General features: G+C 41.2%; 1 protein-coding gene across 2 annotated transcripts in view; it reads left to right on the forward strand.

Moving 5' to 3' along the window:
- Nucleotides 1–25,788, forward strand: part of LOC129100769 (single-stranded DNA-binding protein 2) — a 47,358-nt gene that overhangs the window by 982 nt on the left and 20,588 nt on the right. Inside the window, exons 2-4 of one of the 2 annotated variants that reach the window (XM_054610235.1) lie at nt 19,606–19,678; nt 23,522–23,583; nt 23,927–24,011. In XM_054610235.1, coding sequence (XP_054466210.1) covers nt 19,606–19,678; nt 23,522–23,583; nt 23,927–24,011 — 220 coding nt within the window. The remainder of the gene's footprint in view (nt 1–19,605; nt 19,679–23,521; nt 23,584–23,926; nt 24,012–25,788) is intronic. The other variant, XM_054610236.1, reaches the window with a different exon arrangement.

Here is a 25,788-nt window from a genome sequence, read left to right on the forward strand (position 1 = left end):
TGATGACATGCCTTGAACTGTGGCTGCTAAGAGATTCAGAGAGGGAAAGAGTTATATCATATATGATATAACTCATATATGATACAACTCTTCAACGATAAACTGGATTTTTTTTTTCTCAGTTGTTGCCACCTGTGAGAGTCCTTTGGGGTTATTTGTCCTGGATTTATGTCCATAAAAGACCAGATTAATCGTCTCGCCTCCGCTCTCAGCTACTGCTACTACTTTCTTTTGAATCCAGTTCACTCATGTTTGTCAACAGTGTGATTGAGTGTTCAGCTCCATCCCTTGAGCCTCATTCTTTATCCCCCCCGTCAATATGAAGAGGATAGGACTGAACAGTGTGGCTCTATCTCTGCCTTATTGCAATGCATGCACTGAGCACTGACAGACATAGAGATGGAAAGCTTCCTCCAGGCCTGCATGATTCTCTGTGTGAACACATGTAAGCATGCGTGTCTCTGCGTGTGTGTTTGTATATGCGTGTATGTGTACGGTATGTGATAAGCCTTCCTGTTGGGGAAAACACAGCAGATATTTATTTTGTTGAAGTGTTACTCAGGAGTCCCCTGACAGTCTGCAGAGCCGCTCAGTTCACCTACGATGAAGAGACTGTTCTGTTCACAGTTTCAGACATGCTGTGTTAACATGGTCTCTAAATGGGTTACCTGGTGTCTTTAAAGGAAACATCCACTGGCACTTTGTTCATAGATGTGACAGACATGATCTTACATGAGTAAGGACCTACGTTTGAGCTACTTTGAGGTTTAACGTTCATGGACACCTGGCTTTGATTGAAATACTTTTGTGTTATTAAGCATGAGCATTTCAGCCACAAATACAGTATGTGTATATATTGTGAATGAACCATCAATGATAGTGTGTTCGGATTATTTTGGAGATTGGTCTTGGATATTTAAACAGGCTAGTAAACTTGTATATCTTACTGTCTGGCATCACATTTAATTTAGACTTCCGTGTTGATGCAAATCATTTTCGTCATTTGCATTTACATTTAGGGGAGAGGGTTGATATTCCATTATGCGTTAATGCCAAGGCCACAACAAAAGAAATGACTGGGTGACAAGAAAACACCAGATAAAAAGGCAGTTAAAGGCCAAAATCAGGCTAGGCAGAGTTTCATTAGTCTCTTAACAAGCAGCCTTGTTTGTCAGCGGCGTGTATCAGAGAAGCAGAGCAGGCCCAACGCCGCCGAGTCTTCAGTTGTTTCTCATTTCTGCAGCGCAGCGGGGGATCAGAGAGTCGGAGAGACGGAGGGCAACAACAGATTGAGGGAAAGAAGGAGGGGGGGGGGCAAGACTGAGGGAATTTGCTGGATCATTAGTTTACAGTGTTGTAGTATTGACCTCAGAATGGTCCCCTGCAGACACGGGGCTCTGGCATCTCGCCCGTGTAGATGTAAAGGAGCTCAAAATGCAACTGACCTCTGTGAAACTCTGTTCACTGTGGGTGATAACAATCTGATTTGTGCAGTGAGTTCTTGCTACGGATGATTTTGGGAACACACTCTTTTTGCCTCAGCAGGTCACAGATTTCCAAATGTTTATCTGGTGGGTTTGCAGTTTGCATACTTGGAGATAAAAATAATTATAGCGGGATAAAAATCTTGCTTCAGGAGATTCACAAAATGTAGCACTTTTTAAAAGAGCCTACATTAAATACTGCATAAAGGTGTAGATTTACATTGATGCAGAATCTGCCTGAGGTTACAAAATGATATGAAGAAAGCTTCATTTTCTCTCTCTTTAGAAATCGCCTGGACACTTACAGTGTCAGTCAGTCTATTTTCTTTGCATGCCAGTTAAACTCTCTGTTCTTGATATGAAAATATACACATAAGGTTTTCTGCATGACGAATGTTTGCATGACGCAACAGCTCAAAATTCTACTAACAACGGGATTAATCAGCATTGTCCAAAACTTTTATAAAAAAAAACTTTTTCTCCTTTTTATAGAAAAATGTCGTATGTTAAAATACACCGAAAGGAATTAGGCCGAAAGAGAATTTTTTTTCCTTACGTAGTTACAGTTAAGCCCATGTAAGTGAGATTTCTCCAGATTGTATATCCTTTACTGCATACATTATTTGATAAGAAAACCCTGACTGCACAAAATAGTACACACACACACACGTAAAAATGTGCGCTAAAGCTGTTATCACAGATTGCTTTCCTTTATTTAATATGTATCCTTTACAGAAGAGGATGTGCAGATGAAGAGAAGCAGATGAGTAAGAAAAATATCTTTTAAATTATCAGTTTATACATGAATAAATGCAGACAAATTATTTGACATATGCTATCACGCAACAGACATAGTTTAGGTTTGATGTGCCACAGTGAGAAGTCTGCTTCTGAAAAAGTGCAGTGGCACATCAGTTTAACAAAGATGAACAGAGTTTTTTTTGTGTAATTCAAAGCTATTTAAACTCAACAGAAACAATGTTCAGGACCAAGCCACCAATAGTTTTGATTAGGACCATTTCTACAGTATGAAGTGATTCCAGTCACAAGCAGTATGGATTATGAGTAACAGAGACATCTGCAGCTAAAACCCAAACTGTCTGCACAGCTAGATACCATATATACCACAACAAATATGTATTTCATGATTTGTTTAATCCTTTAAGGTTTAGGACAACAGAGATAAATACATTTAGTGAACACTCTCTCTGGTTCGGAGACAGTAGCGTTGTTCAGTTCTCCTCTCTCTGGCTGTACCTGTGTTACGGTCTGCACTTGATCTTGATTGGGAGTGACAGTACACGACCACTGACTGTGTACTGCAGTTGTTCAACGAGTGTAGGTTTCAGTCACTGGCAGTTAGAGGACACATTCCACATAGTTCTGGGGCTGTGGTTCTGAGTTGCAATGCAGCACATAGTACACATTCCTTTTTCTCTTTTCTGTGAATGTAATGATTCATGGAACATACAATGCTTAAAACACGCACACATGCTTGCAAGTATTCTTGCGTCTCTCCATTTATTTTGAACTCATGGATACAGCACGTACGTGGTTTAGTGGATATTTCCCTGGAAAGTACTAATTATTTTTTACCAGATTAAAAAGCACAAACTGTAAACTGACACGTGTGAAAAGTCCAACTACCATAAGTGTTGTTGCTGTTCAGCCTATTCAACCATAAACCTGGTGCAGACTTAAGCATTTCTGGTGCTGTAAGGATCATCATTCTGCACACAAACATGCACACACCCAAGCACACACACACACACACACACACACACACACACACACACACACACACACACACACACACACACACACACACACACACACACACACACACACACACACACAGCTACTTCTGAACCGAGACACCTCAGAATCCTGCCAGGAAGCTGCCAATGCAGCATTGCGCAGACTGAGGGAAAGCAGTGCATGCTGGGAGTGTTTATCCGACAGAAGCAATTCAGGCTGCCACTCTGGCTCTGACAGTGAGTCACGTTACAGGAGAACTACAATAAAAATAGAGCAGTATCTCACACACACACATAGTGAATGCTCACAATGCCTTGCTTCGGCGGTGCGGGGAATCTTATTTTGTCAGTGTCAGCTGCCACCTTATGGATGTAATTGATGAGTTTTTTGTTTGTTTACCACATCTCAGTGTCCTTGAGAAATGATAAAGGGAACACTCATTAGAGGAAAAAGAGAGTCAGATCATTTGTTAGAGCATGAACAAATAGTGTAGCCAGGGGATAAACGTGTTGCTGGTCAGCTTTGCGGGTGGAATGAAAAATGTTACTAACAAATTAAAAATTCAACATAGGTTCAACAGTTGAGAGGTTATAAAAAGAAAGAAAGATCTATGGAAAGAGAGAGTTTTTGTGTCCAGGTCAGAAGAGGTCAGGTGATATCCTGCAGGGCTTCATGGTCTAATGCTCCATAATGGCTGTGTGTCAGACCTCTGCACTCTACACACATCTCACTCTCTCTGTGGATCACTTACATTGGTAAGTGGCCACACCTGGTTCTGTTGGCCTAAGTCCAGTGACGGAGTAAAAAAAGCCCCAGTGACAAGTTTCTGAACCCAAACATAAGAGCCACATGGCCGGCCACAGCTCTAGCTAAGTTGACTGAGGACAAGATAAAAGTGTTTGATAATGTGTGCTCTTTGCTGCTTTGGGTCAATAGCGAGCATGCTGCATGTGTAAGTCCGTACGCCCATCTGAGCTGTCTCCTTACAGCCATTTCCCCATATGTTTCATCCCTCAAAATCAACCTCCATCTGTCCGTCACACTGCCTGTGTGAATTTCGAAATACAACATCCAGTGATCATGACATGGCTAATAGCCTCTCAAACTCTCATGGGATGCTTGTGAACCACTGCGAGAACACAGAGAACTGTCACCGCTCTCTGTCGTTGTCTCTCAGCAACATTGACGGTCAGGAGAAGATACCGACTTAAAACTGCTGCCGTTGTATTTAATCCGCACAGCGTTTTAGATTAGCATCAGTCAGGGATTACAAGAAAACCAGAGACGAAACGGAGCTCTGATATGTTTTCTCTTTTTTCTCTGGATATACAGAGCTCTCTTCAAACGAGAGTGATGATGACAGTTTGACAAGGCCCTGATAGAAAACACTTTTTAACCTGCTGAACACATAGAGGCTGTTAAAAGTCCTCTTTTATCTGCTGGCATCCCTCCTAGTCTCTCTCTTATCCTCGCTGCCAGAGATGTAACTTGCAACAGAACTGCTATCAAAGCCGCGGCCTCTTATTGAGCTGCGTGAGGCGGGGGGAAGACAGCCTCTGATCGACGCTGGCAGAAAAAGGTTGTGACGTGTCAATCAACAGAGAGGACCCTGTGGAAGGCATTCTCACAGGACGCCTTAGGGTCCTTGAGAAGGATCGACGTGACAAAAGGGCCTCCGCCGGCATCAGATAGCATGTGGGAAAGACGGGGAAGAGAGGAGGAGAGGGCACAGCATCCTGAAAGTCTGTTGTCACTCCCTTTTAAAAGACGGAGGGTATGGATGAGGGAATTGTTACGACCTCGTGGGTGTCCCTGAATGCTTCTGTTTTAATTAGGAACACACTATCGCATTATATTCTTTACCTTTTCTTCCGTTGTCTTATCTTCTTGGATCCCATCACTCCTCTCTGCAATAGTTACAGTGTATCAGGTTTATCTGTGGGATAGAGATATTGACATTTTGCGGAGTGGAGGATTCAGATCGGTGCGCTGTGAATGAGTGAGACATGAATCGGAGGGGGGGGGGGCATTTCATCATATGCTTTGCTGACCATGACTGTAAACTGCGATCCATGCTGTCAGGCTTTGTCATTTTGTTAGTGGTAGCACTTGTGGTTTTGTTAGGAGGACGTTTTTTTTTTTTTTTTTTTTTTTGTTGTTGCCCGTGGTGACACCAAATATGCACAGCTTTGCTCCAAACCACAACACGGTAGGGACGCTCCCTCAAAGCGCTTCCTGTAACCTGAGAGATCCAGCCAAAAGTAAATGCTGTCAGTGGAAACAGCACTTGCTGTCTACAGGCTCCATTGAGAAAAAAAGACCCGCCTTCTGATTTTATTATTCTGCTTTCTAAAACACAGATTTATTTTAGCATCTTCATCTATTTACTCTACCTGTTCAGTAGTCATCTTTTCCTCTACTTTTATCAACAGAAGTCAGCTGTGTCACACTCGCTCCTACTGCATGACAACTGCCCTTGTGCTCACCGGTGTGGTTTAACTTGCATTGCCATTGTGAGTGCCCTATAGTCTGACTGCAGATGCTGCTGTGCCTCTCTCCTGCCTGCCGAGCGTAGTGGAGGTTGGTTGGAGGCCTCTCTGCTGATATTCCTCCATCATTGATATGCAAGCTGCATCGCACAGGCACTAGCGCAAGGTTAAGCATGCGTGACGGCCAGGCTTAGGATCTGCTTCAGACACTCTCTCTCCTGCACACACACACACACACACACACACACACACACTCTGTTACTGTGCCTTCTCCCCGCATAGTCCTCAGCTCTTCTATGTCTTGGCCTCGATTGTCCCTTGTCTGTTTTGTGAAGTTAAACCACTCGGTTCTTCACTTTATTTCTCCATAAATGCACCGTCCTTACATTACCAACATATAGATTGTCTGTCCACTGATCCCTATAAAGTCCGCCATGACATTTTCTAGCCTCTGAATGCGAGGCAGTATATCCTCTCGTTTAGGATCTAAATCTCTGACACTGAGTTCTTGACTTTTTAAGGTCCACTAAATGCCATTTCTCAACCGTAGAGAAGCAGGAAGGATGGATGAGTGTCACAGGGGGCAGAGCAGGAGAACAATGGGATTTGTTCATCAGGATACCTTCAGTGTTGGAAGCTAACTTACTGGGAGTGAAGACAACTAGTACTATGAAATCTTTTGTTTTTTTAAGTGTTTTGTTCTTGTTATTAAACAGTATTATTAATTTACAGACATCCCAGTACATTCCTTTAACTGCTAATTTATACAACCTCATGTTGCAGCATGATGTATTCCGCTGAATGGTTTGTAATTTATTTATACTTCCTCTCGAGCCTCTGTGCGAGCCTTAATAGCTTCACATTCTTCCCTAAATTGCTCTAGATTGCCTTCATCTGTATCAGTTTCTTTTATCTCATCTCAGAGCTCTGTTGTTCAAAAGAATAGAGACCCATTAGAGCCCGTAGAAAGGAATTCTAATCCTATAAGATTAGAGCATTGCAGTCCTCCCAGTCATCTCCTTCTTGCTGGAGCTGCTGCTGATTGTGGAATGTTGCATTGTGTGAGCTGAACAATGACGGTGTGTTGCTGGATGCTCCGTGGAGCAGGCAGGACACGGGCGGTCACATCCCAGGTCCAGCAGACTACTGTACAGGGACAGGCAGGTATTGGCCAGGTTCATTAAGTGTATGGCAGCTAGGAAACCCATTAGCTCCAGTGTGTGTGTGTGTGTGTGTGTGTGTGTGTGTGTGTGTGTGTGTGTGTGTGTGTGTGTGTGTGTGTGTGTGTGTGTGTGTGTGTGTGTGTGTAAAGAGAACGTAAGTGAGAGTAAAAGAAAGAGATGTGTGTAAGTGAAAAAGAAAGAAAGATGATCCTAAAGTTAAACAACCTAATCTACTGAAAAAATATGTGCACAGCGACTTGATGTGTGAAGTAATCCCTCCCCTGAACGGTGATTGAACAGTCAAAGGGCAAAACAACAGTGTGATCTTACATCATTCCTTATCATATTTATAACACTTGGACTACTTAGCTCGTAGAGTTAGCTCGTAACATTAAAAAAGTCAGGCAAACGAGAGCATTAGGTACAAATGATAAAATCTTGCGCCTTTTCAGCCGCCAAAATCAACAGGCCCAGCTAGGTTTCAGGAGCCGGGCTTTAAGAATGGTCAGACGTTTTTTTTTTATAGAGCTCATTCACTCAGTACACAGTTTATTAGGCACTTCCAGCTAATTCAGTCTAATTCAACAGCGCTGCAGTACCTGCATGAAGGCAACAATGTTCATGAATTCAATGTCTTCATGGTCATTTTTGATATCACACTATATTTGAGTGCTCTTTAGTTTAAGTCTAGTTTGTAGTGCTCTAAATCAATTAGTCGATGACCAGCCAATGAAGTGCCATTTAATCAGCAACTATGAAAATCAACTTGATTAAGTCATTCATTAAGCAGCAGTGCCACATTTTCACTGGGTCAAGCCTCCCAAATATGAGTTTGCTGCACTTTCTACTTTATATCACTTTAAATCGTCGTCCAACATCATACATACCAGTGTTCTGTTCATGTTGGATGTAACGCTGGGTATTTGTTTGTTACATATACGGCTTCCTCTACACTCACAATCCATTTTACTCCTGTGTGAAACGCTGGAAACAGACTTTAAAAGAATACAGTAATTAACCTTGTATGATCACTAAGTGTTGTCATCAAACTCTTAAGTTCTCTCTGTAAACAGCAGTTTAATATTCTGGACTTTAAAGCTGTGTTCCATTGAAGATTTACTGTAATAGCGTGTAGAGAAAGTTGAACAAGGAAAACACTCCTAAAAATCATTGGTGTTCTTTCAACTGTGAAATTAAACAAACTCCCCATGAGAGGTGACTCAATCTAAACAAATCAAAGCCAATGAAATGGAACTCGAATTAAGAAAGTGAGGGATTTACCTCTGCTTTTATTTTATTTATCCACTTTACATGTTCTGCAAACAAATTCCACTTGTAGGAAAAAACCCTGCTGTCTGAAACCTATGTGTAAATGACAGATTTTTATACTAAGGGCACAACTGGATTTTTTGCTCAATTAGTGGGCTACCCATCACAGTTTCTCTCTGTTGCTCCCTCTCTCTGATAAGCTGCCATTTCCTGTTATCTCAGCCCTGGGCATTGTTGTCTGCTCTGTGAGACAGAGTCTCTGCACTGCTGACAGAACAAGAACTGTTTCACTTTGTTAGATTGTGCGTGTATCGGGCGGGGGGGGGATGCTTCCTTTTTATTGTATTGTCTTTTTCAAGTCTCTCTAGTTGCAGCTGCACTAATTTGCTATTTTTCCAAGATGTGAGTGGGAGAGTGTATCCTGCCAAAGCTGCCACCAGTCAGTCAGCATAGTCTGGTACGCTTCCCTGAACAAACCGACATGCAAACAGAGAGAAAAATTATGAATTTATCAATATTCTTACGCCATCATCAAGGAGTTCAGTTAAGTTTAACTGAAAAAACTGAGTACAAGTACAACCAGAACTGTGTAGAATGATAAAAAATATTTCCAGCACGTTAACTGTTTTTGTCTTATGACAGTAAACTGAATGTCTTTATGTTTTGTAGTGTGAGTTTGAACAAAAAAAGCAATATAATGACATAACTTGGGTTTTTGGAAATTGTGAAGGCCGTTCTTCACTATTTTCTTACATGTTATAGACCAGAAAATAACAGAGCAGATTAATCAATTATGATTATAAAGGCTCAAAGCTGATCAGCAGCTACATTTAGTGAAGTCATAACGATACCTGCTTTAAGAACCCCCTTTTTTCCCTCACAATACTGATTTCAATAACTAAACTGAAGGTACCTCTCCAGTAAAAGCAGTGTTTATATTTTTACATAACATGAGGCTATAATTACACATCAAATCTTCATTAAAATTGGATACATTCATAAACCAACATTTAATGTGGCTTGGGCTGACTGACACTAGTGTCAGGAAATGGATTTAAGGCAACAAACTTTGTTAGTTGACTAAGATTTGGACGCCAGTTGCGTCGCCATCAGAGTCACCCATCCAGTGTATCAGATCTTTTCGTCTCAATTGACACTGACGTTCTGTACTATCTCACTCACTCTTTCTTCTTTATTGTGCTACGTATTTTAAATTTGATTTAGAGTTATGTGGAGAAAAAAACCATTTAAACTGTCCCACCATTTCAGCAGTTTAGCTCAATGTAGTCTACACATTATTTATGTTTTTTTTTACTGTCTGTTCTCTCTGTTAGACTTTATGTTCTATCTTTGAACTTTTTTTCATGTCCAACCTATTCGATGATAACAAGTTTTGGGTGTTGTCGTTTGGAGTATGAGCTGTTTGCAGCTACAGTTGGACTTGTGGTCAGGGTATCTTGATGAGTTGGCTGTTATCAGTCTGCCTCCTGTTCGTCATGATGCTGGTTACTGCATGAGCTGACAATCTTCTCACATACAGTATTATTCTGTCTTATAAAGGCTCAAAAAAGCTTATTCAGAATCCACTGGTTACTGCCACATTGTAGTGCATTGTAATTGATTGATCGATAAGTCGATCAGCAAAAATGGAGATGTTGCATTTGGGCTTTGGTGGGTATTTGCCATTATAAAACATATATATTCCAGAGTATGTTAGATTATGTTAATATAAATAAACAAAAACTGATCATTTTTGTTGCTGCATACCTATTAAACGATTCATAACTCAAACATTATAATCTTTGTTGCTTCAATATTTGTCTTTGAAGTGTGTATTATACAGCATTTATGTTCACCTTGTATTGGAGTGTCCCAAGGGTGGGGAGGAGAGGATTCTGGGATTCCAAGTTAATGAAAGGTAAACACAAGGTTTACACGGAGGGGAGCCAAAGAACGCAGGAGTCTCCCTCTCCTTCAGGATATGAGCTTCATTCTTTTGACTCATACTTGTACGCATTTCACCCTTCTACTAGCAAATTCCTTTCTTTGCAGGAGGAACATTTGCCTGAAAGCTACAGCCACATGTTTGATTTGGCATCTTTATAATGTGAACTATGAAAAACATTTTGTCTTAATGTCAGATTATTGCATGTCAACTTCAGTTCAGTTAACTCAGAATTAATCAGTTGCCTGCGTAATGTAATACATTTTTATCTATGAGGCTGGTCAAACTCTCACAAAGTTTTGAAGTCACCCAGCCTCCGTAAGCCCGGCTTCGCCGATCTTTGCCAGGCCGGTGTTGGGGCATTCAGGCCTGTCACCCAGCCAATGCTCCACTAAAGGCTTTACTACGTGTTGTGGAAGTGAGAGCGATAAAGGCTATGACAAACATTTGCTCAGCAGAGCAGCATGTGGGACCATCTCAGTGGAGACAAAACAGGGAGCACGAGCAGATAAAGCAAAGTTTATTTGAATTCGAGTGGTTCTCCTCAGTCTGCTTCCAATGCAGGATTATGACGCGTGTTTTGTTAATCTTCAAAGCTGGAGTGAACTTTTCCCTGCTCCTCCTAACTCTCAAGTGTGCACCGAACCTGCGGCTGAGGTCTGTACGCAGAGGCCAGTCAGCATCAGAGAGAACACACTTTATATGTACATCTCCATTCAAGTGCTCTGCCTTTAGCAGGGGCCATTAGAGATACCCCACGGGATGCCGCGGAAGGGTAATGGAGAGTATAGATTGAACTTGCGACCATCAGCAAAAATACCAATTAGAAATGCATCAGTGAGCGTCCAGCGATAGAGCCACAGCAAACTGACAGTTTAGGGATAGATTGAAGGCATGTATTTGACTCAGATAGTAGAAGGAGTCTAATGGAAATCTTTGTGCAGTCAAGTTACGCTTAAATAATAAATCTCAATGCTTATAGTTGTTTTCTTCCATATGATGATATAAACTTGTCGTATTATGCCATCATCGCACTTTATTGGGTAGAAAACAAAGCAAAACATCTCTCGAAGTCATTGTGATGACGATGACACTGATTGTCTCATTCGCTGATTGTAATTCAGTCTCCCATCCTCCTTACGTGCGTTCATTTTCACTTGTGCAAATCTAGCATTAAAGGCACGCGTCACCCTAATGACAGCTCAGTCTCTCTCAGCGACCCTCCTTGATAAAGGTGTGTGACAGCAGCAGGCATGTTCATATTGTTGTCCTTTTAAGTGTGGCTCACAGGCTGCAGCATTACTCCTCTTCAGCTCCGTCCTGACCTCACCTCGCTTCCCAGCTCCTTTCATTAATCATTTACTCACCCCCCTTCCTCTCCGTCTCTCTCTATCTCTTTCTGTCTGCCTCTTCTTCTCTCTTCCTCTCAACCTTTTCTGCTAATCTTTATCTCTTTAACTTTCTGTCCATGGCTTCATCTTTATCTCTGTGTTGACTGGTAAATTACCAATCTTTGTCCTTTCCTCAACACCGTCAGTCTGTGTCATTGCCTTTGCATTATAAAATCGTACTTTTTCTCTTTCAAACTGTGTATATGAGTTTACTGAACGTATCCTTGCTTGTTTGTGTTTTGTGTGCAGAATAGTTAAAAGCAAAGCTCAAACAAAGCATCTGCCTTATGAAGCCAACGGCACTTTCAAACAATGAATCCACTCACGCCTAGTTTCCCAACTCCCCTGCACAGATTTATTTAAACTTTCTCTTTTGCCTCATGAAATAAATGAAAATGCATCATGCATTAGTTCACTGGAACTGTTTTGGCCATGATCCTTTCCCAGACAAGGTGTGTGCATAAATAGCCCTGTTTTGAAGATGGTCTTTACTGTATAAAGGCCTTCATAATCCCCATGGTTGTTTGGGCTTTTTTTTTTCTCTCTGTTGTTTTCCTGAAGCCCTGCATATAGGATGAATTATTCAGCATTGTTATGGGTCTATATTTGTCGTTGTTTATCTTACCTCAGTGCCCCCGCCACCCTCATCGCTGCCCTCCCACCATCTCTCTCCCAGCTTTCACTTGTCTGTCTGTCTGTCTCTCTGCCAAGCATAGCCCCGTCTACCCGCAGAGGATGCTCCACTCTAATGAATGAAGTAAAGTCATTTAGCAAGGCTCTTAATGGCACATAAACCCCCGCTGCTAGGCTTGATTAATCAGGGAAAGTGTTTGGCTGTCACACACAGGGCTGTCCTCAGTAGGGGCAGAAGCTTGATCACCATGCTCTCTTTTATGGCGGGGTCCCTCTCTTTTTCTCGCCAGAGCTGTCTGGAGCCCGAGCTGCCAATGCTCTTCTCATCCACAGGTGGCTTCTGTTTGATGGTGAGCTTTTTGGAGGCTTGATTGCAGAGCGAGGGTCCGCTTTGGCTTTGCAGTGGACTGGGCATGATGATGACGATGATAATGTCGATGATCATACATCTGAGTCAAAGACAAGTGTCTGGGATTTGTGTTGCTCTTGTGGCCTGCAGCTTTGTTTTGAGGTGTGGAATCATGAGGTGACTGTGCTGTTAGTGGGCAATGATACTAAAATGAGTAAACCACTGTCAACAGTATTAACCGCTGCTAATGCAAGAGCATCCAGTCTCATCATACGATTACTATAAAGGGAATAGAATACAGTTGCACATGCAGTAAATCTGCCAGACCAATAGCAGTCGGTATTAGCTCATTGCTGATGTATCTCTATCAGTGTAGGTCTATGTGTCGGCCAATGATTAACAAGAAATTGCAGTACAGCAATGTCAAACTAGATTTGAGGTCATTTAGAAACACCATTACGTAGTTTGTCTGGCAGAGAGCATTGCATTTTGTGGTCTAGTGTGTTCTTGGTTACATTTCTTTAATAAAAAAAGAAATCTAGGGGCATACAGTTTGTTTATTTACATTATGCATTTATGTTAATACATAACTATCAGACGTATATCGTTATCGGATTTTTTTAAACTCTAAAATATAGAGTAGAGACTCAAAAATCTCAAAAGGTTTCGGTTGGACTATGTAACCATCTGTGTTTTTTCAGCCTTTGAAACTGAAGCTGATGCATGTTGCTAAGTGGAGTTCTACTTGACTCAGTTTTGTACTTGGTAGCCGCTTTTGTACTTGCTGTTACTGTTGTCACTGCCTTTATTGCATCAGTCATGTATGCTACAAAGTTATGTAACTTTGCAAGTATAAAAATCATGACAACATATGCTAAACAAGCTACTCTGGCAAAGAGGCACAGTCAGATTCCCACCGACACTTGAATGAAAGATACACAATGGATATTTGATTAACACAAAATACATTAAAAAAGGGCGAGAGGTAAAGAAACTTTATCAGCTTTTCCAAACTGGAGTTTACTGCAGGTCTAATTTATTATAAGTGTTTCTGCTATTTCATCCATAGGGAGTTTAAAGGAGTCACTTCATTTCCATTTATTGCTTTATTATTCTGTAAAGCGTTCCATTTGCTTGAGAGCAAAGTGCTTCAAAGACACCATAGCTCTCAGTGGATACTTCACAGTGTCACTTTTACTAACATTATTCTTTGCTATGAACACACACAGCAGATATTTAAGACAGCAGTTTAATCTTTTGTAGTAGGTAAGCATATCCAGGAAATTATTACAGTATTTCAACTTCCTGACTGTGACTTAGTTCAATCTAGGATTACTTTTCCATTGCAATTACCTCCCACACAGAACCCAATGAAAATATAATGTGCTTACTCTGCGGCATAAAATGCCTATGTGTCTTTCATCTTTTCTGTATTTATGTTTTCAGCGCAGCGTGTAGTCATTTGCTTTTTCTCTTGGAGAAAGGTAGGAATCAGGTCTACTTTAACCTGGCTGTTTTCGTTGTGGGGTTTTATGTTAATTTGCAGAAGGAGGTCACAGCAGGGTGCTTGGCTACCTGAGACTCCGCTCGGTGAGAATCCTCAACATTAAAATACGAAAGTTTACAATCCTCATGCGTATTCATTACATTACATTACATTACAGTCATTTAGCAGACGCTTTTATCCAAAGCGACTTACAATAAGTGTATTCAACATAGGTATTCAAGAGAACTACTAGTCACCAGAAGTCATAAGTGCATCTCCTTTCTTAAACAAGCATCTAAAAGCATAAACCAGAGCAAAAGTACAGTGCAGAGGCAAATTACTACGAAAACAATAATTGCAACAAACTAATACAAATACAATAAGTGCTACGAGGAAGGCTCAAAGTAGTACTTCATGAAGAGGTGAGTTTTCATGCGTATTCATCTTTGGGCTCATCTGCTAGCACCCATCACCTCCATCTTTCCCATCTGCCTTTTTTCCCTGTCTTCTTCACTCTTTTCTCTTCACCAGAACCTTTCATCTCTCCCTCTGCTACGCTCCAGTCACCCCTTGACTTTCTTTCTCTCATTTAGTCTTTCCTTCAGTAATTTTCCTCCCTGAAGAGGACGTATGTTTCACTCTTTGGGTGTTTGGTCTTGTTTTTAATTCAGTTGTCTATCAAGTTATACCTCAGGAATCACTTGTCAAATTTAAAGGAAATAGGAGAATAAAATATGCCTTGCGCTATTGTTTAATACAGGACATTGCTAGTTTAGACTTTAGTCTGCAATGGTTATATATATATATATATATATATATATATATATATGCATGCCAGTTGTGTTAATAAGCCAGTGTTTGCTAAGTTTGTCCAAACTTTCTAAGGTGTCAATGTTAACAGCTTGTTACGCTGACTTCAAGTGGCCAGAAAATCCACTATGGCAGGTTTAAGGATCCAGAAGTCATGTAATTTGACTTTCACCATTTAACAGCACTAACCACGCTGTTGTACAGTTTACAGTGTGCGATAATTACATGGGACAAGACATCTTTCCTGACTGGATCACTCTCTAACTAAGAAGACAGTTCATCACCTCCTGTGGGTAGAGACAGTTTCCTGCCATTGCCCACACCCAACACCAGAATTTAATTAGGGCAAAGAATTAGGCAGATTTAGAGAATTTTACTTACAGGGAGTGAGACGCTACTGCCTCTGCTTTGGTTCTACTTTGTGGCAAATATGACCATGTTGCTTTACAGCTTAAACAGGAAAATATGTGCTGCTACAAAAGAAAAATATGACTTCCACCAGACAGTTTTGTCAATACTACAGCATAAGGAAATGCTATATTATAGTACTGCTGTGGGAGCAAGGTATTGAAGAGGCTACTTGTGCATCTCTGGTGGGAAAAGCATGTTAACAGGCATTTAGAGGATTTTATTACTTTCAAATATGTGTTATTAGGCTATGTCAGCATAGAAGAAGCAAGTCTTGTCAATATGTCTATTAACATGCCGATTCAGATCAGAAGTATAATCACTTTTCCATTTCATCTTTAACAAGGGTGAAGTAATCTAGAGCTAATCTATAACAGGCAAATCCAATCAGTGGAGCAATTGTCTGTCGTCATTTGAAGCCCTGCCAGACTTTGATCGCCATGGCAGTAAATTGATTAGCACTGATCTACTGGTCCTTCATAAATGCTGATCATGGGAAATCAGTTCATGTCTTTGCCTTAAAGATGAGGTTGTGGTTGAGTTCCAAGCTACTCTCATCTCCCCTGCTCTCCTCTGTGTATGGATCAGTAACAAAGCAGCATAGACGCTGGTCGCTGTTTCTGCCTGCTGCCTTCATTAAGCTAAACTCGGCCTCTGACTGTTGAAGCTCCCTTAAGTGTGCAGACAGACTTACAGCAGCAGTCAGGATGGGGTAGCTTGCAAATATGAATTTAATCAAATGTGACTCAGAGAAGACAAAACCACTTATATTTGAAGGAGAAAAAGGTCAGGTGTGGATCTTAAAGTTGCCCCACCTTCTCCACGTACCCATTTACTACACACATGCATCTGCACACCCGCACACACACACAAAGCACATGGGGAGAGGAAGCAAAGTGGGTGGCACCTGATCTCTTCAATCATCCTGGTTGCAGTTGTGATTAATGTAAAGTGGTTCTTATTTACAACACAAATTGCCATGGCAGACAGGAAGGAAATAAAAAATGTCTTCAATTTTCTGCTGTATGTCCGACAGCAAGGGCAAACACCAAAAGAGCTTTAATGTGAGGAGACTAATATGGAGTCAAAAAGCATTAGAGATGCATTGGCTGCCTGAGTTTGAGCACTTTTACCTCAAATCCTAATGCAAAGATGATTTAAAGTGACGGTTTATTTAATGACAAGAGAGTCTTTGTTATGCTGTCAAACTTAAAGGATTCTCAACCTTGAGTAGTCCCCCGTGCTCTAATCCTCAAACCTTATCTACGCTTCGTATTTTGTCAGTGGAGTTTCAAATAGTCTTTTTTTTTTTTTTTTTTTATCAGCGGGAGGCTCAGCTGAGCAAGTGGTAACTGAACAATAAGGGAGCAGCGTGAGTTGTTTTGTGTTTTCAAAGCCCATCATTCCTCTTTGAGGAAATGACTAGTTTAAGGTTAAAGTTCAATATATATTGAATGGTAACAAAGTGCCTTCTTCTGCTGCTTTGCTGTCTGCTTATCAGCCCTGTTTCAGCTCTGCCTAATGCGGGTGTGTGTTAAATAAATAAGAGATATAGAGGGGTAGTCTGATTTATGTATTATTGCAAGCGTCAGTGCATTTAAACCATTGTGCTTAAGGTCAGGAGCAGTCAATTAATTAGCTCCTTCATTTTTTCCTTTCCTTCATCTTTTCTTCAAAACATGCATTAGCCTGCTTACCTTTGATACCCTGAAATGTTTCTTTCACCGAATCACCCTTTCTCTCAAATGCTGCCCTCATGCTTCCACCTTTACTGGATTTCCTGTCTTTCTTCACTATATCAGGGCCAAAGGTCACATCTTACAGCTCCTGTGATATCAATCATGGGTCAAACCTTTCAGCTACTAAGCAAGGCTGTGTGTTTACATGGTATTAGACAGCTCACTGGATTCAGGCCAATGCATGCTGAGGACGAGCTTTTATTTCTTTATTCACACCGACACATGGTATTCATTCGTGCAGTCCATCAAACTTGTCGTCATCGCTGTTAATGTATTCATTGCAGATACATGAGATCTCTCAGTATTAATAAATAGTTCTGTAGTGATGCTGTTGTAGCCGGAGTGATGGTTCGCAGGGGAGAGTGACAGATTTAGACACGTTGACAGAAAAACGATGCATAACAGAGCGATTGAGCAAATTTGTACCTAGAAATGTTCAGAGTTGTACAGTTCCTTGAAAAAAAAGGCCCCATATTTTATTCATGTTCTGTTGTCGAGGTGTCAAGAGTTTTGTCAAGCTTCTCACTGTTCCGTTAACCTTGTCCCTGTGAATTGTTCTGTCTCTATCTCTTTGGTTAAACATTACTGCCAGGCCACGGGGGGGGGGGGCACAGAGAGAGAGGAAGGTATGAAAGAGGGAGGAAAGGATTGAGAGGAAGAGCCTCTGCTGCTTCCCTTCATCCTTTCATCATTAAACAAACATGGCCTCTTACCAAAAAGAGTGCAAGAAGAAAGCACACCATCAAGACTGAAAAAGCACACAGCGAGAGAGGAGGAAGAAGAGGGGAGAATGAGGATGAAAGTGGTGAAGCAGAGAGATGAAAATGGAGGAAAAGGATGGAGGTGGAAGGAGAGGAGAGGAGAGGGGGGAGGAGACGGAGTACCTGTGTGCAGAGCAGAAAGGTGTGCAGCAGTCCATCATCTTCAGACGGGCAGACAGGGCTGTCTGGGGAGTTTATTTTTACCTCGATATAAAAGGAGTGTGGATCGGCTACAGCAGCCGGCGGCACCTTTCAGCGGCGGCTCTAGGACAGCTGCTGTCCCGGTCTGACCATCTTTCACGCATGACAATACACAGTCATACACATGTACACATCATCACACACAGACACATTAAGCTCCAGGTCAAAGCTTGTGCTGTGGCATGCTTCAACTTTAGTTTTCTGTGTATTGTGTCTTTATGTGCACAAGGTGAAATGATTTGTCAAATAATCAATTAGTCAATAAAAAATAAAATTCATCTGCAAATTGTGGTTGTTTGTGCATAAATGCCAAACACGCGTAAATTGACGCTTTCTCAATGTGAGAAGTCAAAACTTCACTTTGTCATCTTCATAGTAAACTTTGAATTTTGGGGTTTTAGACTCTTGGTCTGACAAAACTAAGAATTTCACTATGTCACCAATATGTCAGCATGTTTCACAGTTTTATGACATCAAAGACAATGCTAAATTGATAAATTAAAATGCAGATTAATCAGTAATGAAAATAATCCGAATTTGAAGTCCTGTATGACAAAATGTTATCAAAAATGTGCTTAGTTAACAGACTCGAGATCCCGTTTTATGTCAGTACACCATCTTCTAACTGAGCATGAATTTTCTAATATGGCTAAATACATATGCAGTACATCTCAGGAATATGAAAGCAAATACTAATCATACCAATCTGCCACATACCTGGTTAATATTGAGTTTAGGGGAAATGTGAGCATCAAGCACAACTGTACCTGCTCATTGCCCCCTTGGTTAAATTGATTACAAACAGCTCATTATTCATTTAAAGTGACTGTATGTTGTTACACCAGACTACAGGGTGCTGTTAGGAGACAGTGTGATCTACTATTGATCTCCTATGGATCAATGTTTATCTTGTATTTATTGACCCAGTAGATAATCACTATCCCCTCTTCTCTAAATTGATGTTAGTAACAGCACAGACACACTAGGAGGAGAATTGATTAACAAATCAAGCCTGTAATTAATTCTCACTGTGATCAAAGCCATGGGAGGAAGTCTGTGGAGAGCCTGAGGCACCAGGGTGAGGTGTTTTACTGTGCGATCCCACCAAGTGTACTCTTATCACTACGCGCTTTGGTCTTCAAACAGGTGTGTTTTAGATTTGGCATAACGTTGGCTGAATTTCAAATGTCTTAAAAGGTTGTCCTGACTGTTGCTTGGCATTTGGGAGATGATTAGTGCTCCTAAACTGGTGTGTGTCTGTCTGTTTCTCATGAGATTTGTAACGGACTCTGACGCCCTCACACATCACTGCACATGGTTTCTTGGAGCTGCTTTGCAATCTGAATCCGTGCGTAGGCTCCTTCATCTTTATTTTAAGAAAATCCTGGGAGAAACTCTCTCTTAAAAAGGGATTTATCTTAAATATGGAGTGGGAAGTTTAATTGTCCTAGGTCTCAAGCAGTTGTTTTCTGGCCCCAAAGTTGGAACTGAAATTTAGGGATACGTAGGGTTAATCCTTGGGGGATTTCAAATGCTTAGTTTTCTCAATCTTAACTTTCTTACTCTTACTGTACATCTACACCTCACTCCTTATAATGTTCAATTTTTCTTGTATTTTGAACCTGCTTTTTATTCAACTTAAATCTATCGTTGACTGTTTGAATCTTGACGAAGAAACTGAACCCTTTCCTCCCACTGTGTTCTTATCTTTATGTGCAGGTTAGCTCTGTATGTGTACGAGTACCTGCTGCATGTAGGAGCACAGAAGTCAGCACAGACCTTTCTCTCAGAGGTGAGTCACAAAGATGCTGTATGTTTTTGTGTCTGTCAGAGAGTACAGCCCATGTACTTTATGCGTTCTCTCTGATAGGTGGTCTGACCCTAATACAATGTGTCCAGTAAGTGTAGCGGCTAATTGAATTAGTCTGGCCTTACAGTGCTGAGCCAACAGGTTAGTAGCAGCACACAGACTTTTTAACATTAGTGTTGCATTTAGTGGGACTGGAGCCGGAGTCACAGGGAGAGTTACGATGCTCAGCCTGGAGATGACGTCGTCGACTGACATCATTCACTGATCCTCTCAGCAGCTCCGTCTCAGTCAATCTCTTTCTATCTCATTCGTGTCCTCTCTGATTCCTCCACTTTCTCTTTGTGATCTCTCAGCTCCCTGCTCGATCTATCCCTCCGCTTCTCTTCCTGAGAATAGAGCTTGTTCACACTTTAATTCTGCAGAGGTAAAAAGGGGATGGGGTCAAAACGAGGTCAACTGATTCTGGTGCTTCGCTGTAAATGACGGTAAATTACAATGTAGGAGACAGAGGCTGGAGGCTGGTTGTTCAGCGGTCAGAGGAAGAGGAGAACAAAGAGAGTGGGATGGAAAAGGTTACATCATCAGCTGGCACCAATTCTCATCAATCTGACTTAGTGTGTGTTCGCGCACATGTGCATACACAACGCTCTGTCTCCACGACACCCTTTCCCCTCTGCCGTATGACTCGCTCTTTCTCCAGGCAGATGTGGCAGATAAAAGCGATAGGCGGTGTCGCATTCAAGTGTAGGAACGCATTAGCCAAGAGTGCAACAAGTATAAACACACCCTCTTGTATACAGTACACATGGGTGTGCATTCATGAGCACGCAGACACACGTAGCAAAAACATTTCCCCATAATGTAGCTCTTGCTATAGTAGTGGGGTGCAGTAAAAAACTGAACGTTTTAAGGGCCCCTTATCCACTTTTTATCATCCACATCTGTTTACAATGTATCCTCAGGCTCAGGAAACAACAGCCCAGAAAGACAAAGACGAATACCTAAGCGTAAATACCAAGTCAGACAGACAGCTCAGAAGAACAGGCGAGAAGAAAACATGCAACCCTGTCAAACAGCATTGATAGCTCAAACTATAACAACAAATATACGCTTATCGATAACAGAATACATAAGGAATAAAAAAAAAAAAAGGACAGCAAGAATAAAAAGGTTCAAGTAAAATACATTTGAAGTGTATTTATCTGGGTAAAAAGGTAAACTGTAAAGCTATGGCTTTCCTAAACCTCAGTTCTCAGTAAAATTACAGCAGCACATGTAACACACAGCCTACATCTGCCAGTAATCACGCTAAAAGGCAAGTCAGTGTAGCATGGTGAAGGTAAATGAACAAACCTCCCGGGAGTGCAGACCACAACAAGACAGGATATGCGGGCGCAGTCAATACTATTTTCTTCTCCGCTCTCCAGATGAAACGGGGGAATAAAAGGAACGCGCTAAAAAGTGTCCTGACCTGAACTGTCTGCAGCCGTGTTTGGGCTGAGATACAGCCATTTATATGTGAGAAATGAAGGATGTCATGCCTATTCTGCATCTTTTGTACCATTTTAGCAATTATGAGGGAAGTAAATCCTTATTAGTCATGGTGTATATGGAAAATGCTGGCTGCCTATAATGTCTCAAGCTAGCCAATGTCTTAACTAAAACTGCTAACTTAGACTGAAAGCATGTGGGATAAACACAGAGGCAGTTCCTGACCCCCGCCCTCCGAGAAACTTCAAAGCAAGGCATTCCTTCTAAAAGTCACTGTGTCTGATCTGCAGCTGAGGTCAGGACGGTCTGATTGAGAGGGATTCGGTTGTTCCTGTTATTTTAGCGTTTATACGTAGAGCAGGTGATGCAACAGTCTTATTCTTTTACCCATTGGAAACATTTCAGTGAAGGAAATTAAAAAGACGATCTTGAAATCTCCAAAAAAGTCAGAATAACGTAAGACTGTTTATAGAGAGGAGAGCAGACTAAACAATGGTGTCATAGTCTGATAGGAGAAGCCTGACTGCTGCCCACAGCTGCTCTTTACACTGTGTGTGTGTGTGTGTGTGGGTTTGTCTTTGTATCGGCACATCAGATGACATTGTCTGCAAACATAAATCATCTCTTCAGTAGGTGATGTCAGCCCTCATGTTAGTCACTAACCTTGACCGAGGTGTTAAGGTGTCAAAATGATTCAAGTGTTTCTTCCCCCTCAACATTTATTGTGTTGGGATTGACCATTTGCCAAGCCCCTACCCCTTAATTACTGTTGCTAGGTCAGTCTATCTTGTTGTTTTGCATATCATAACTGTGGCAGTTTTACCATTTGAAATTCATAATAGCCTAATGTTTGAAGCAATGGGTCCTTGATTTCAGACAGATTTCAGTATGTTTCCATACTACCTTATTGTGGTATTTCAATTATTATTATTTAACTGTAGGGACAGAAGACACTTTGTTCTTTTGCTTTGTTTGTCTGAAAGAAAAAGTAGCTTCTCATTTCTAGCCAGCAGTCAATAAATGTTGCAGACTGATATGTCAATGAGCTAGTTAGCGTATTTATCTAAACTCTGATCAGATTGCCAGATCGGATTGCCAGCCAATCACAATTAAAATCCTGCCCAATTCAATAAATACAGCAAAATCATAACCTTGCCAGAAAGTTGTGTAAAATTGTCATTCCATTACATGGGCAGTGGTAAAAGACATCATGAATATACAAAGCTTCATATCTGCATCAAATAACCAAAGATAACATGTTAGATAAGTATGCTATCGCAACATTCAAAGAGTGCAGTTAAACAACCAAATCGGCAAATTGCCACTTCAACATCAACGATGATGACATCAAAGTTAGTAGGTCTTCCCTTTTCCCTTATAACCACTGATTACAACTCATGTCAATCAAATATTTCAAATATTTCTCAGATTAAATGATTCAAAAATGTGAGTGAGTGTACATTACAACGTTTACTGAATATAGCGTGTGTTTCTGGCCACAGAATTACTTTTTTGATAATGTTTTCACACTATTTTCCAAACCTTGCCAAATGTTGACTAAAGCAGCGCCGACTCTCCAAGGCAAATGCTATATCACTAATCAAAAGTAGCAACCCGATCTGGTAACACTGACTCTGATAGCATCCAGGACCCGGTCTATGCTACACACTGGAGGGGCTTTTTTCACGTAAGCTGTTACCCCATGAATGTGGAAAGATTGTCCTCACCTATGCACCCTTATGCCCGACGGCTTTTGCCCCACTATCGAGTGTGGCAATTTTATAAACACTATTGTCTTTGGACGTGACTTGGACTCACATCAGGAAGAAAGTAGGGAAGAAATGAGGGAATGGAGGAAGAAAAAGGAAGGAAGGAATACATAAAAAGAAGCAGTTATAAGGAAAGACTGAAAGAAGGAGGGTGTGTAGGATATACAAAGGTTTGATTGGGCTCCTCAGGCTGGTACATGTTTCTGACCTCAGAGTCTGCACATCCCCTGCCTCAGTGAACACACACACACACACACACACACACACACACACACACACACACACACACACACACACACACACACACACACACACACACACACACACACACACACACACACACACACATTTTCACATACTTTCAGGCACAGATAGACTCACTTATCCACTTATGATTCCATGGCATGAGAATCATAATATAATTACATAATGGCCTGTGTTATAGGAATTCCCTTGTTGCACCCTCTATAACCTTGTAACGCAGGTAATTCAGATGTTAGGCATGTTTTTGTACTTAATATGTTTCTGAAGCACCTCATTCTCTCTCCTCTCTCTGTCTGTCTAGATCCGATGGGAGAAGAACATCACATTAGGAGAACCTCCGGGGTTCCTCCACTCATGGTGGTGGTGAGTGTTTTTATGTCTAATGATTCAGGTTACATTCCTCTTCATGCTGTTTTGCTTCATTCCATCACATTATTATTTAAAAAAAACAATCATTCGCTCTTCTTCTCCTACCGTTTTCATTTATCTTCATCTTATTAATTGTCCCCAAAAGTTCTTTTTCAACTTGTTGTTTGCAAATTGTAATGCACTCACCTAAAGTTATCTATTCCAATGTATAATAGAGTCGCACTTATTGCCTCGATGCTGGATTACCTGCCTCTAAAATGGACTATTTTTATCTGTCAAGCTTTAATGTTTCTGTTTTTTTATCATGCTTTGTTGACTGCCTCTCCGTGTGTTGCAGTGTCTTCTGGGACCTGTACTGTGCGGCTCCAGAGAGAAGAGACACATGTGAACACTCCAGTGAGGCCAAAGCTTTCCATGACTATGTGAGTCCGCGCTGATCTAGCTTTCCTTGCTCCTTCCTTCCCCTCTCTGGTTACACAGGAATCTTTGCCTAGAGATGCGTATTATATTGAAACCCAAAGTGGCAAATTAGGAAATACAGAACATAAATAACTCATTATGAATAATCCAAACACATTTTAAGACTCAACCCAATATTAAGATGTTTTTGCTTGTCATTTTTTAGTTAGGCTGTTGCTTTGGTCTAAATGAGCGAAGTTACATAACTGTATCTGCCTTTTTATTCTTGATTGACTGACAAAGACTTTGTCATAATAAGAAGCAGTATGAGAAATGAAATAAAGATGACCTGCAGTAAACTGTCATTGTGATCATAAGCAGGCTAAAATAATGAAACGGATGATGATGAATAGATCTGTTCAAATTCGTGTTAATATACTTAACACCTAACTCCTAGTGGGTTTTTTTTACCCAACACACTTTGAAATATTATAGCTTACTTCTTTAGATCATGCAAAGATAAAAAATAAACATACTTAACACTGTTTGTATATCATATGACTGCAATTTGTCTTTACAACCTCGTATAATGTTTTTATTTCGTTGGGAATCTTTCATCCGAAGTGTTTAATTAGATGCTGGTTGTGACGTTGAAAGTGATCACTGATTGTAGAGAACATACTGCTTAAGGTTTGTCGCACATGCTGTATTCTACCGGAGCACAGCAGCTCTATGTTGAACACGCACAAACACACATATCGGGCTCAAGCATTGTTTGCACATTACGCTGAAGAGCAGACTGGGCAGGCAGACAGTGGACCGTGTGGTGGAAACATTGTTTATTGCTGTGTTTTCTCAGTGTGGCTCCACTTCACTGCTATAGTTCCCGCACATCAAGGCATTGGTTTATTCAGTCATGCACCATCCAGTAACCGGAACACAGTGAGCAGTGCCAAAGCTCTGGAAGTTTTAAATTTGCTGGTGACTAAGAGAGAGGAAGAGCGTCTCTCCTCGCGGGGAGTTGCGAGATGAAGGGGGCGGGAAGTGTGGAGGAGTCTTCTTGCTCCTTCTTTTTATGTTGTTGTTTTCCCTCTGTAGCTGGTAGTCTGACTCATCAGATTTGTCTGTACTGTGGTTTATTGAGACGTATTGTTGAAAGTACACAGGTCAGGGGTTTCTGCCTACCCCAGCAGGATCGTCCCTCCTCTTCCTCTCCCTCTCTGTGGTTGTCTCCGACTTTCCTTTAGGTTTGCAATCCTGCAGATCCGGTGGGGGCTCTCTTCTCTTTTATCTTCTCGCAGTAGGTGTATGTGCTTGTGTAAATGTGATCTCATGCGCAGGTGATGCTGCTGATGCCGGCGATGATGATCAGGATGATGAATAGGCACTCCAAGGACGAGGCAGCTATGTGATGATGTCATCCTGGCTGCGAGGAAGGGAGCTGGAGGGCAGCACGACCTCAGCCCTCGGAGACAGCCAGATAGGAGAGGAGAGAGGGATAGGGATTGAGAAAGAGGGACAAACGACAGACACTCTTCTCACAACCAAAAAGCAAAACACATTTAGAGAAATTGTAATCTAATTGTGTTCAAAATGACAGAAACAGTTTGTCGTTGTTTCTTCTTATCTGATGAGAATCTATTCAATTCAGGAATCATTCAGAATTGTAATGTTATTAGCAGAGGCCACCGGCAACATCTTATTCTTACATTTCCTGCAGGGATGTAATCAGAGAATTATAATTAGACCAATTGTAATTAGACCAAGGTCACTTTCAATCAACTGCTCCAGTGCTGCGCT

The sequence above is a fragment of the Anoplopoma fimbria genome, chromosome 13 (genome assembly GCF_027596085.1).
Source record: "Anoplopoma fimbria isolate UVic2021 breed Golden Eagle Sablefish chromosome 13, Afim_UVic_2022, whole genome shotgun sequence".
NCBI classification, from domain to species: domain Eukaryota; kingdom Metazoa; phylum Chordata; class Actinopteri; order Perciformes; family Anoplopomatidae; genus Anoplopoma; species Anoplopoma fimbria.